This window comes from Diospyros lotus, chromosome 8 (assembly GCF_014633365.1).
Source record: "Diospyros lotus cultivar Yz01 chromosome 8, ASM1463336v1, whole genome shotgun sequence".
NCBI classification, from domain to species: Eukaryota; Viridiplantae; Streptophyta; class Magnoliopsida; order Ericales; family Ebenaceae; genus Diospyros; species Diospyros lotus.
Genome location: NC_068345.1, coordinates 32,156,973 through 32,170,976, shown reverse-complemented (window position 1 = coordinate 32,170,976; position 14,004 = coordinate 32,156,973). Strand labels below are relative to the sequence as shown.

The following is a 14,004-nucleotide window of genomic DNA, read 5'->3' as shown; positions in this document are numbered from 1 at the left end:
GGTAGTTAGAGGGGTTAAACAGTTGTATGGGAGGTTGTAACAGTAGATGACAGTTGTAACAAATAAACAGTAGGTTGTTAGCTACGGTTGTACAGTTGTAACAAAGTAACAGTAGGCTGTAGCTGGGAGGTTAAACGGTTGAGGGGCAGTAGGTGGTTGATATGGTTGAAACAGCCAATGAGGATGGGCCTATATAAAGGGGCTTTCCCTCTTAATAAAGGGCACTGATGAATACTTTGACAACCTTTTCAATTCCTCCCTATCTCTCAATTTCTCTCTGTTCACTTCTCTTTCCCGTTTCTCCCTCTCCCTTTCTCTTTTTCTCTTCAAATCCAACCCTAATTCCCCTCACAAGAGGAGAATTACCTTGTCAGGACCGAGACCCTGACACCACCTAATCTGAAACCAAACAGAAAGATAAGGACCATGTCACAGTCCACTACCAGATAAGACTAACTGAAAAACAACCAACAACTGAAGGATGAAACAATAATTCAGATAAACCTAATAAACTGAAAAAAAATACTCCTTTTCTCCCAACATGGATGATGGAAGCTCTCCTAACTCATTGATATTTGTTTGTCATGTAGCTGGCATGGAGCATTCTGATTCTGCCAGCAGTGAAGAAAATGTGAGCAATAGGTCTTTCAATGGGTTGCACAATCACGACTCTACAGATTCTCAAAAATTCCAATTTGAGAAGGTAAATGCTTCATAAGTCATTAGCTTATTATTTTAAGTTGTACCGCATGCGTTCCTTCAACTTTTGAATAGTCCATGGTTTTAAAATGAGAATCCTTCAATTGATTTTCAGTTAACTTCAAAGTAGTCATCATAAGAATGGTTTGAAGTTGATTAATTTGAATTTATGTTGTTCCTAATCTGGTGCGGACTTCTGTTTTAGGTCTGCCGACTCTGCTGTTTGACAATTCTTTGCTATAGGACTCCTGTCTACATTGGTGGGAGGTACCTGAAGGTGAGTTTCTAACCATCATTTATAACATCTGCCTGTCTTTGCTTGAGCAAATTGGTGTGTAGGATACCCTTTAATTTTTGTACTTAACAATGATTTCAGGATTGTAATTTATCATTTATCATATGCTATAAATATGCTAAATCCATGCCAAATTTTCATATACTTCTCATGTTGGCAACTGCATTCGACCTAGTTGCCAAAAAAAGCTCATTTCAAAATGTTGAGCTCCCATATTCTAAACCCACCTTGTTGAGCCAGGATACAAATGGAATCAAACGACGTATCTTTGAACATGCCCCCCCCCCCCCCCAACACACACACACACACACTCTTCTCTTCTTCCCCCCACACCGTGAAGGAAGTCTCGTATGCAAATTATCAAACTTCCTAGCAACCAAGGAAGGAATGATAAACAGGTAGGCTAGGAGGAAACAGGGAACATTCTTGATTAACATTAAAATACTTATCCTAGAAAGATGTAGCCTCTTCTCAGCAACCATCTTCCTTTGCAATCTGTCAATCACTGTATCCCAAATATATTTTTCCTTGTACAGAATTCAGTGGGAGCCCCAAGTGACTGGAAGGCAAAACATTCCATATTGCAAATAAGATCAATGTTTAGCCCCTTGTAAAGTTTAGATCTACCAAGAGTTATCAAAGTCAATTTCCTCAAGTTCACCTACAAGTCAGAGACAATCACAAAACATGAAAGAATATATAGCTGCAGTAATAGCCCAACTGTTGAGGTAACATGTAACACCCAGGCCATTATTAGTGTAATTATTTCTCATAATTAATTTACGTTTTTAGAGGAAATTTATGAGAAAATAGCATGTTGGCTAAGTAAGTAGGAATAATTTAAGATAGAGGAAGACCAGTCTCAAACATAGGGCTTATTTTGAAATAAAGTCTTCAGGAAAATAAAAGGGTTATATTTCAAAATAAGTTTTCCAGAAATGCAAAATTGGTATAAATAAACAGAAACTAAGGTGGTGTTCTCTTTGTGTTTCAGTTTTGAGTTTTGAGTTTTGAATTCATTTTGAGTTTTGTGTTTTGAGTGTCTGTTTTGAAATTTTTAAAAACGCGTTCTCTTTGTTATTCTGAAAAATTGTTTCTCAAAACAGAAAATTGGAAAATGCGTTTACTTTGAAATTTTGTAAAATGTTATTTTATGATAATTTATTTAAGAAATTTGATTCAAAATAAATTATAAATTTCATTTAAAGAATTTCAAATATAATACAACTTATATAATTTAATCATATATAATATATTAAAATTACAAAGTACATTCTAAGTCATTTTTAATTTCACTCAACTATTAATTTCATAATAAATTTATTTTTACCTATAAATTAAATTTGATATTAATTTTGAGATTTAAATTATTCACAACATAAATATTTAAAAAATATATAAAGCATAAAATAACAAAATCTATATTAATTGGGCGTGGAGGCGCGGAAGGGAGAAATGGCAGAAGGCGGTGGCGGGCGACTGGATTTGGGCATGGCAGGCCGTGGCGGTGGCGATGGCGATGGCTTGGGCGTGGAAGGCAGTGGCGGGCGAGAGCGATGGCTGTGGCGGTGGCAGGATCTAGGCGTGGAAGGTAGTAGCCGGCGGTGGCTGTGGCAGATCTGGGCTTGGAGGGCAGTGACAGGCGAGGGCGATGGCGATGGCGGTGGCGGTGGCGGTGGCCGATCTTGGCATGGAAGGCAGTGGAGGTGGAGGATCTGGGCTCGGAGGGCTATAGCGGGCGAGAGAGATGGCAGTGGCGGGCGGATTTGGGTGTGGCAGTGATGGTCGTGGCGAGCGATTGCAGTGATGGCGGTGGCATGGACGATGGAGGCGATCAAGCTTGAATAGAAAAGAAGAGAAAGAGAAGAGAGAAGAGAGGTTGAAGAAAAGGGATGAAAACGGTGGCTGTTTTCGTGTTTTGGATGGAGGCTGGTTTTGGCTGAAAACAGCCAAAACGTGTTTTTGGCATTTTGAGTTTTCTGTGTAAATTTTTTGTGTGTTTTGCAAAATACGTTTTTGAAAATGAGTAAGTAAACGCGTTTTGAGTGTTTTGAAAAACTGAAAATGGAAAACGGGCTGAAAATGCCGAAGAGAACAGCCCCTAAGGTTTTCGGAAACGATGACATTAGATTTGGATTCCTTATGTCGAAACAAGTTCAACCATATAAAATTTGATAAATTCTTGTTATGATTAGGAGCTCTTTTGATAACTCAAACAATGATTCTCACTGCCAATTCTCTCAAGTCTCAACTCCTCACCCGAAATCAAAACCAAACAACAAAAATAAAAGACTAAAATTGAAAGAACAGAATTAAATGAATAAAAACCAGAAATAAAACAATCAAACCACAAGAAGAGACAAGCGATATATCCTGGTTTGGATTGCAATGGTTGCAACCCTATATCCAGCCTTCAAATCACCCCGAGAGTAGCCTTTATCTTATTCAGAAACCGATCAGCACAAGCAATACCCGAGTACACCCTCCCTCAATCGCTCACCAAGATTACAAAGAACTATCTCTCTCTAGTCTTTCCTCTCAAAACGAACATAAGCTGTACTTGCACAGAATAATAAATTCTGTCTCTCTGGCTAACCCTTTCCCTCTATTTATAGAATAGGGCAGACATCCCAATGAAGACTTTAGATAACTACAGTTTAACCCCATAACTTTTACTAATTTCACATGGGATACAATTTCCTATCTAAATCTTCAATAGTCACTTATGTGCACTGCCTTCACTGATATTCTAGGACTGACTTTATCCTATACATAAGACAACAACATAACAATTCTCCACCATTGTCTTGAGTATAGATCCATTCTTCATCCATCAAAGCCTTGGGCCTTCCAACAGATGAACTGAACCTGCCCTCATCTGGACTGCTACATAAACCTGATCACTCAAACACAACAAACATTAAGAAATTTCAAACAATGCTGCAAATTTTATCAATAGAACAAACTTGGATAACATTTCAGCTGCATTATCTATTCTTGCAACCTTTTATTAAGGATTAATTACTAATTTCTCAAGGATTTCCCTAATGAATAAATTCCTAACATCAATATGATTGATTCTTTCCATGGTGGGACTGATTCTTAGTCAAGAGATTGTACACATCTCAACTCAACCTTAACATTCTTTCTAAGAGTTCTGCTGTATAGTCAGCAGCCAATAGACCCTAAATGCAAGGTTCTTGTTCTATACTTACTCCACCATAAACCAAATCCATATCTAATGTTAATTCTACATACCAAGGTGTCCAATTTCACAGCATCCCAGTGAACCTTACCTGGATTGGCCTTAAATCTGCTATACTCACTCATAGCATGCCAATTCCGGCCTTTAGGCTTTACCACAGTATTTGAGTAGGAACCTTACTCATTTCTCTTATGTTTGCTTCCCTATTAGAGGACCGCTCTTCTCTCTTATCTAGTTTACCAGCTTACAAAGGCATGTCTTTTGAATAACCTAGGCTGCCTTATGCTGTCTATTTCACTTTACTTCTATGCCTAACATTTTTCCTAGATCCTACACTTCAACTGCTGCCTAATCACAGCTACCAAATGCACTCATTTTAAATCCTTGGACTATCATAAGAGAATCACATTTCTTATACCAATGCCTTGGGGATTGACTTAATTCATAGGGAGACCTTCTAAGCAACCATACTTGCTTACCTTTCTCTCTAATCTCAAATCCCTTGGGCTACTCTATAAGAATATTTCCTCCTAAACCTTCATGGAGAAAGGCTGTTAGTGACACTATTTAAACAAGAATTAAGTCTTAATGTGCTGTCTGTCGTGTACCTAAGGGGGAATAATTGTAATAAACAATAAAGGCTGGTAGGTAATTGTAATTGTGAGGAATTGAGACATTTACATGCGGAAAGGCAACCGTTTCTAGCGCCAACTTCCGCTAAGGCCGAGTATATAAGCTCGGCCTGCCTCATTGAGAAGATATCAAATATCATTTGAGCAATTTCCTGTTCTATTTCCCTCGTAATTCTCTCTCTCCTCGTTTCATCTTCTAATTTTCCCCCTCTCTCTAATTCATCTCTCCCTTACATAATTCCCGCCAAGTTCTCTAAACAAAATAAGAGAACACCTTGCTGAATCCAGAGGATTCAACAATTGGTATTAGAGCACTGATCTTAGCCTTAGAACTTTGACAAGTTATACCAATGGTGGACGACACTTGTATGAAGCAGATGGAATTGCAGGTTCAGCAGGTGACAACCACGGTGATGGACGTGTAGGCTAGAGTCGAATCGATAGAGGACTCGATTGGAGTGGTGGTGGATCGAAGGATGGAGGAAGCCTCAAAACAATTGTGCGGGGATATGTGCAATCAGATTAGAGATGAGATGAGAGAACAAAGCAATATGCTGCATGATCAGATGCAACAGTTTATGCTCATGTTTTCGAGCTAAGCGTAGATGAGGATGTCTCCAGATTTTCCCTTGCGAGAGAGATCAGAGCCAATATTGTTGGGAGCCGGCACTGGTCAGAGGATGGTGGGATCATCGGAGGTGGAGATTGATTCAGTGGCAATGGGGAACAACGGAGTGGATAGGAGACAGGAGATCCAGGTCAATTCTACCCACCACAACTTTCCAGTTCTGAAATTGGAACTACCAGTGTTTGATGAAACTAAGCCACGGTGGTGGATCTGACTATGTGAGAAGTTGTTCGGAATTCATCAAGTGGTCGAGGAGCAAAAGATTAATCTGGCGATGGCCTACTTGAATGACATAGGAGATGTATGGTATCAAGGATGGTCAAGAGTGAGAGAAGAATGTAGTTGGAATGACTTCGTGAAGGGATTATGTGAGAGGTTCGGCGAAAGGAGGACTATGGATATAGTTGAGGAATTCAACAAAATGAAACAGAGTGGATCGGTGCAGTCATCAGCTCCAGTTTGAGGAGCTAAAATCTCTGATGCTCAGTAGGAATCCATACTTGACCAAAGACTATTTCGTGTCAAGTTTTATCAGCGGATTGGGTGAGGAACTCAGATTCATGGTCAAGATGACAAGGCCAAGGACGGTCTAGGAAGTGGTGGAGAGTGCTCTGCTCCAAGAATTAAATGTGGAGGCATTGATAAAGAAACATAGGAATCAGAGTAGGGGAAATGGCTTGGGTTCCTCACTGCCAGGAAGGGAGATGTATAGGGTTGGGGCAATGCCAAAGCCACCAGCACTACTACCACCTACTAACATAGAGCAACGAGGAAGCAGAGGGAACGAATAGAGGAGACCCTTGGGGTCATGTTACAGGTGTGGGGATAAGTACTTCCCCTGACACCAATGCAGAAGGCAATTGCTCCTGTTGGAAGGAGGTGAGGTTGAGGAAGACGCAGGAGAAGAGGCGATAGTGGTATGGGATGATTGGGAGGAGGAAGACAATGGCACAATATCCCTCCATGCCATAAAAGGAGTGGCTAATAACAAGATTATCAAGGTTGAAGGAACGGTGCATGAAGGAACACTCATGGTCCTAATTGACAGTGGGAGTACCCACAACTTTATTGACGAAGGGACAACTAGAAAAATGAAATGCGAGTTATCTAACACTCAACCTTTAGCAGTGACTGTGGCTAATGGAAGTAGGGTGTTAAGCAGATTAGCCCGCATGGGGTTTTGTTGGACAATGCAAGGAGAAACATTTGAAGCTGACCTTAGGTTGCTGAAGCTAGGGGGGTGCCAAATAGTTTTGGGAGTTGATTGGATGAGAGGGGTAAGTCCTATCAGCTTCAACTTTAATAAGATGGAGGTTACGTTGAAAAAGGGAGGTAGAAGAGTTACACTTCAAGGGAATATGAAATAGGGTCTTGCAAGCTGATCGAGGGAAAGAGGCTACACAAATTGCTCAAGTGTAAGTTTTCCCAAGTGGCTCAATTATTCTCGATTGAGACTAGTGAGAAGACTAAGGAACAAGGAGAACTAGAGGGCCAGTGTTCAATAACTACCAGCAAGCCAACCACATACCTATGGCAGGTACATGAGTTGGCCTCCCTTGATGCATTGTTTATTGAGTTTAGGGATCTATTTGCAGAACCTAAGGACCTACCCCCATAAAGACCATTTGATCACTGTATCCCTTTACAACCAAATGCTGAACCAGTTAATATAAGATCCTATAGATACCCACCAAAGCTCAAAACTGAAATTGAGAAATTAGTAAGAGAAATGCTGGACAACTCTATAATCTGAGCCAACGAAAGCCCATTTGCATCCCCCGTCCTTTTAGTTAAAAAAACAAGGATGGAATCTGGTGTTTTTGTGTTGACTACCGCAACTTAACCACATCACAATTAAAGATAAATTTCCCATTCCCATCATTGAAGACCTCCTAAACGAACTAAACCATGCATTTGTTTTCTCTAAACTTGACCTAAGATCCGGCTATCATCAAATTCAGATGAACCTAACTGATATACCCAAAATAACCTTTAGAACCCACCATGGGCATTATGAGTTTACAGTAATGCTCTTCGAATTAACTAATGTACCAGTAACATTTCAAGCCCTAATGAACCACATCTTTGAGATTTATCTTAGAAAATTTGTGTTAGTATTTTTCGATGATATATTGATCTACAACCCAACTTTTTCTAAACACCTAGAACACCTTAGAATTGCATTTAGCATCCTTAAACTCAATTGGCTATGCATCAAAAGGTCCAAATGTGACTTCGCCTAGAAGCAGGTGGAGTATTTGGGGCATGTGATTTCCAGTGTTGGAGTTAGCACTGATCCCAAGAAGATTTCAGCTATGGTAGCATGGCCTAAACCAGAGAACATCAAGTCCTTAAGGGGGTTCTTGGGGCTAACGGGTTACTATAGGTGTTTTGTGAAAAACTATGGAGTGATAAGCAAGCCACTGACAGAATTATTAAAAAAAGATAACTTCAGATGGAATGAAGAGGCAGAAAATGCATTTGGGCAGTTGAAGCAAGCCACATGCGAAGTGCCAGTGTTGGGGATTCCTGATTTTAGTAAGCCGTTTTTCTTGGAGACCAACGCATGTGGAACTGGGGTAGGAGCTGTGTTATCTCAAGAGGGCCGACCCTTAGCTTTCATGAGTCAAGCTTTAGCCCCAAGACATCAAGGGGCTCAGCACATATGACAAGGACTTATTGGCTATGCTAATGACAGTGGAAAAATGGAGGCACTATTTGGAAGGGGGACAATTTATAATCAGAACAGATCATGAGAGTCTCAAGTTCCTTACCCAACAAAAGTTGCACACTAATTTGCAGAAGAAGGGGATGGCAAAGCTGGTGGGGCTGAATTTTGTGATTCATTATAGAAGAGGAAAAGAAAACGTGGTTGCAGATGCCTTATCAAGGCGTTATTAGGAGGGAGACTGTGCAGCCATTACGACACTGGTACCAGATTGGTACCAAGAGGTGTCAACGAGCTATGATAAAGGAGGTTGAACAAGGGAGTTATTGGAGTAGCTGAGTCTAGACAACAACAGCAAGCAAGGGTACACTATATGCAATGGCCTGATGAGGTATCAGGGGAGATTGGTGATAGGAGACTGTGAGGCCTTGAAGAAAAGAATTTTCCAAACCATGCCCAACTCACCCTTAGGGGACACTCAAGCATCCAAAACACTTACCGCAAGGTGAAACAAGTGTTTTATTGGCTAGGATTAAAGAAATCAGTAATAGAGTTTGTAATGCAGTGTGACACTTGTAAAAGGTGCAAACATGAATCAGTAGCTAAGCCTGGACTCCTGCAACCATTAGGGTTTCTAGATCAAGCATGGGCTAATATTTCTATGGATTTTGTTGAAGGTTTGCTACGGTCAAAGGGGAGGAACTGTGTCCTAGTCGTGGTGGATCGATTGACCAAGTACAACCACTTCATTAGCTTGTCCCACCCATTCATAGCACAAGAGGTGGCTAGAATGTTTCTGGACAATGTAGTGAAGTTACATGGGGTGCCTCAAACGATCATTTCTAATAGGGACAAGGTGTTTACTAGTTTATTTTGGCAAGGTTTACTGAAATCCTTGGGCTCTAAGCTCCACATGTCCACAACTTACCACCCGGAAACTAACGACCAATCGGAGAGAGTTAATCAGTGCCTCGAGACTTACCTGAGGTGTTTTTGCTTTATGCAGTCCAAGGAGTGGCACAAGTGGTTATCCTTGGCGCAATGGTGGTACAATTCCAGCCACCATCGGTCCATTGGGATGACCCCATTTGAGGCGTTATATGGATACAAGCCTAGTCTATTACCATCTATGGGGGAGCCAGGGTCGGTGGTAGCTGCAGATACCTATCTACAAAATAGGCAGAAGATTCTACACACCTTGAAAACTGAGCTGACCAAGGCTCAAAATCGGATGAAGCAGCTAACGGATAAAAAGAGGAGTGAGAGAACGTTTGAGGTAGAAGAAAAGGTGTACCTCAAACTAAGCCCCATCTAAGAGCTCTTTCAAGGCAGCTTGTTACTAAACTAAGCCCTAAGTTTTTTGGATCGTATGCCATTACTGCCAAGGTGGGACCAGTCGCCTAGCTACAACTCCCTGAGGGAACACACATTCATCTTGTGTTCCACGTGTCCTTACTCAGGGGAGCAACTGGGAACCAAATGGCCAGTCAAGCCATTCCCATTCCATTCAAGGAGGAAGAACAAGCAGTCGCCCCAGTAGCCATCTTAGACAAAAGAGTGATTTTTCAGGAAAGAGCCCCAATCACCCAAGTGCTGGTGCAATGGTCCTCATTGCACTCCGACAATAATACTTGGGAATATCTGTTAGAGTTCCTCTAGCAATTCCCAAACGCAACCAACTTGCTCAGCATTCTTGAGGACAAGAATTAACTTAAGGGAAGGGGAGTTGTCATGTACCTAAGGGGGAATAATTGTAATAAGTAATGAAGGCTGGTAGGTAATTGTAATTGTGAGGAATTGAAACATTTACATGCGGAAGGGCAACTGTTTCTGGCGCCAACTTCTACTAGGGTCGAGTATATAAGCTCGGCCTGCCTCATTGAGAAGATATCGAATATCATTTGAACAATTTCCTATTCTATTTCCCTCTCAATTCTCTCTCCCCTTCTCGTTTCATCTTCTAATTTTCCCTCTCTTTCTCTAATTCATCTCTCCCCTACATAATTCCCGTCAAGTTCTCTCTACAAAACGAGAGAACACCTTGCTGAATCCAGAGGATTCAACATTGTCCTAGCTTAATAGCCACTAGCCTAGTCTTTTACCTAGGTTTTTCTTATTTCCAGCACCTACCTTAATCTCAAATAGTCACTTCACAGCTCACCACCCCTTTATCCTAAGGGTTCATCCACTAAAGTCCAAAGTGACTCCACTTCTCATTTCATGGTACCCTACCATTTGATGGAGTCTTTTGAGTGCATTTGCTCTTCATAAGAAAGAGGTTCCTTACCAGCCTCTTCTATAGCACTTAACAGTGCATAGGAATGTAAGTCCAAAATTCCATACCTCACTGGTGGTCTTATGTTCCTTCTTTTACCTGTCCTAGGCAACATTATACCTTCCATTCCCTTGTTCACTGCCTATAGATGATCCTTCTTGTGGAAGCATATGAAGTTTTGTTATAATATGTGTTTGCTGTTTCTGGTTTATGTTCTATGTTTTCAGTTATATGTTTTCTGTTAGTTAATTGGTTATTATTGTAATGAAGCGGTGCCTCCTTCGGATGTGGTAAGCTGTCTATTTAAGCAGCTTATGTACTCTCTCATTAAGTTTTTCAACAGTTTATGTTACAATCTCTCTTGTCTCCTGATCTCTCTAGTATCGTTTCCAGCTTTGTTTAAATCCTAGGGTTACATTTACACTTCTTCCCTTTCCTTTTTCTAACCTGGATTTGATCAATGGAGCTGTCTACATCATTTTCCAGATTATCTACTAAGTCCTGGTTCATAGGGCTATTTAAGACATTTTCAAGAAATTCTACTTGGTGTTTATATTACACAGCTTTCTAGATTACCTTCCTTGACATTAGAATAGTCTAATTTTATGTTTTTCATGGTGGAATTTTCATCGTAGGTAAGTTCCTTAGCTATTATAGACCTAGGTATACCTAATACCAAATTCCACAACACATAACCATTCACACTAGAGACAACCTTTCGGCAAGCTCATGATTGTTTGGGATTTCTTAGGGAAACTTCATCTCTAATAGGCACTAACAACATAGCTCCACCATGAGACAAGGTTTGGATAGGGCCCCATAGATCCTAATGAATGACCTCTAATGGGGTTATAGACAAATTCTAGGTCTCTTTGGAGAATTTAACTTTGGTAGCTTTACCAAATCTGCATGATTCACTCTTTCGACATCTGCAACTTTTCCCTCTCCTAATATCCCTTTCTTAGATATCTCCTTTTGTCCTTGCTCACTTTTGTGAGCCATCCTCAAATGCCATGGCCTATACTTATCATAGGCTCTCTCTTTTGTGGCTGCAGCTTCTCCACGCAAAGTGCAAGCTTGCATCACATAAATACCATTGTTGAGGACTGCTTTCATCACTATTAGTGATCATTTAGCAACTTTTAGGACTCCATTATCTCCTTTATAGGAGAAACCAATTCTATCTAACTCAGCTAGGGAAATTAGATTTCTTTTCAAACTTGGGACATATCTTACAGATTTTAGGATTTTAACTGATCCATCATGCAACTTTAATCTTACATCTCCAATATCCTTGATCCTATACTCTTGGTTGTTGCCTAATAACACCTTACCACCTACCAAATCTCTGTAGTTCACAAACCACTTCCTATGTGGAGACATATGGAAAGAACACCCCGAATTTAGTATCCATGATTTTCTATCAGCATTTTCAGATACTACTAGGGCATCAACACTATCATAGTTGTATTCACATAGAGATGAGGTGTTTTCAGGATTGTTTTTCTCTAGGAATTCTTTCTTTCTTTTAGGGTAGTTCTTCTTGATATGCCCTTCCTCACGGCAGTAATAGCACTTAGTTATTCTCCTGCCATTTCTTGATTTTGACCTAGACCTACCCCTTTGTCTAGGATCATTCCTATCCAGTTTTGTTCCAAGCGAGAGTGCATCACCAGCAGCACTATTTCCCTCTACTTTCTGTTGCAACTCCTTAGAGTTCAATGCTCCTATTACATCCTTTAAGGTCAATGTATCCCTACCATGTTTAAGGATATCCACAAAGGTTTTATATGACTTAGGCAAGGAATGCAATAATACAAGAGCCTTATCTTCATCATCATATTTTATATCTATGTTTTCCAAATCAAGACATAGTTTATTGAAATCATCAATATGACTCTGAAGTTTCTGCCCTTCTTGCATTTTGAATGTAAAAAACTTAGCCTTCAAATACAACCTACTTGAAAGTGATTCTGTCATATAAAGACTTTCTAACTTTAACCATAATGCTTCTGCTGATTCCATTTTAGACACTTCCCTTAGGACTTTGTCTCCTAAACTTAAGATTAGGGTATTAAAAGCTTTCTTATTTATTTCTTTCCTACGATCACTGATTTCTTTTTTCTGTTCATCAGTGATGTTTTCAGGCAATTTCTTTTCAGTTTCTAAGGCTTCATCTAACCCTAGATTACCCAACAAAGCTTTCATTTTAATTCTCCAAAGCCCAAAGTCATTAGTTCCATCGAACTTCTTAATGTCGTACTGGGCAACAAAGGCCATGGAAGCCATGGCAGGTTCTAAATCCTATTGATTTATAGGGTTCTTGGCAAATTCCAATATGTTATGATTAGGAGCTCTTTTGATAACTCAAACAATGATTCTTGTTGCCAATTCTCTCAACTCCTCACCCCAAATCAAAACCAAACAATAGAAATAAAAGACTGAAATTGAAAGAACAGAATTAAAGGAATGAAAACCAGAAATGAAACAATCAAATCACAAGAAGAGACAAGCGATATATCCTGGTACGAATTGCAATGGTTGCAACCCTACATCCAGCCTTCAAATCACCTCGAGAGTAGCCTTTATCTTATTCAGAAATCGATCAAGACAAGCAATACCCGAGTACACCCTCAATCGCTCACCAAGATTTACAAAGAACTATCTCTTTCCCTCTAGTCTTTCCTCTCAGAATGAACATAAGTTGTACTCACACAGAATAATAAATTCTGTTTCTCTCGGCTAATCCTTTCCCTCTATTTATAGAATAGGGCGGACATCCCAATGAAGACTTTAGATAATATATTTGATTATGTAATTGTGTAAGAAATGGAGAGTTGGTTGAAAATTCGAAGTTTTCATTTCTTTGCCATGCATAGTCATAGAGATGCAACATGGGTTAGCCTGCACTATGCAGGCTGTGCCAGAAAGGCTGAACCACAGGCCCACAGTTTTGAATTTTTAAAAAAAATTAAAATATTTTGTTGAATAATACAATAATAATGTTGTATTGAATGCCTTCTCCAATTATTTTAGTGGAAAATATGTAAGATTACATAATACAATTTTTTGCATTGAATAATACCTCAAATTCCAAGCCCCAAAAGACCTCAAGTTACTTTTATTATCGCAAATATTGACAAATAAAAAGTTATGAAGTACATATAAACTTATAATTTTTTAAATATGATGTAAAAAATTACAAGTGAAATGCTAAAATAATGTCTATGCTAACGTGTATCTTAATATATTTATAAAATACAAAATTAAAAATATTATTTTATTTAATGGGCCAACCCACCATGCCATGCTGAGCCATTTTGCATGTTTAGCCATGCACGTGTGACCAATGGGATTTGAGAGCGAGAGAGAGAGTACTTGCACTCTCCAAGTACTATGGTGGCGTTTAGTATGAGGAAAGTAAGCAATTTTCCTGAGAATGTGATTCCCACCAATTAAATTCTTACTTTTGGTTTGTCACATTCCTAAAAAAGTGACTTTACCATGTGAAACACATTGCCATGTTTTATGGGAATGTGATTCTGCCAAGATAGGTGGTGAAGTTACTTTCCCATTCCCATCACTTGGGAAAGTGAACCCAA

At 39.7% G+C, this 14,004-nt stretch overlaps 1 protein-coding gene across 7 annotated transcripts in view; it reads left to right on the top strand.

The window, feature by feature from the left end:
- LOC127808451 (uncharacterized) overlaps positions 1-14,004 on the top strand; it is a 64,968-nt gene that overhangs the window by 14,885 nt on the left and 36,079 nt on the right. For all 7 annotated transcript variants that reach the window (XM_052346996.1, XM_052346995.1, XM_052346994.1 and 4 more), the window contains exons 5-6: positions 591-703; positions 905-976. In XM_052346996.1, coding sequence (XP_052202956.1) covers positions 591-703; positions 905-976 — 185 coding nt within the window. The remainder of the gene's footprint in view (positions 1-590; positions 704-904; positions 977-14,004) is intronic.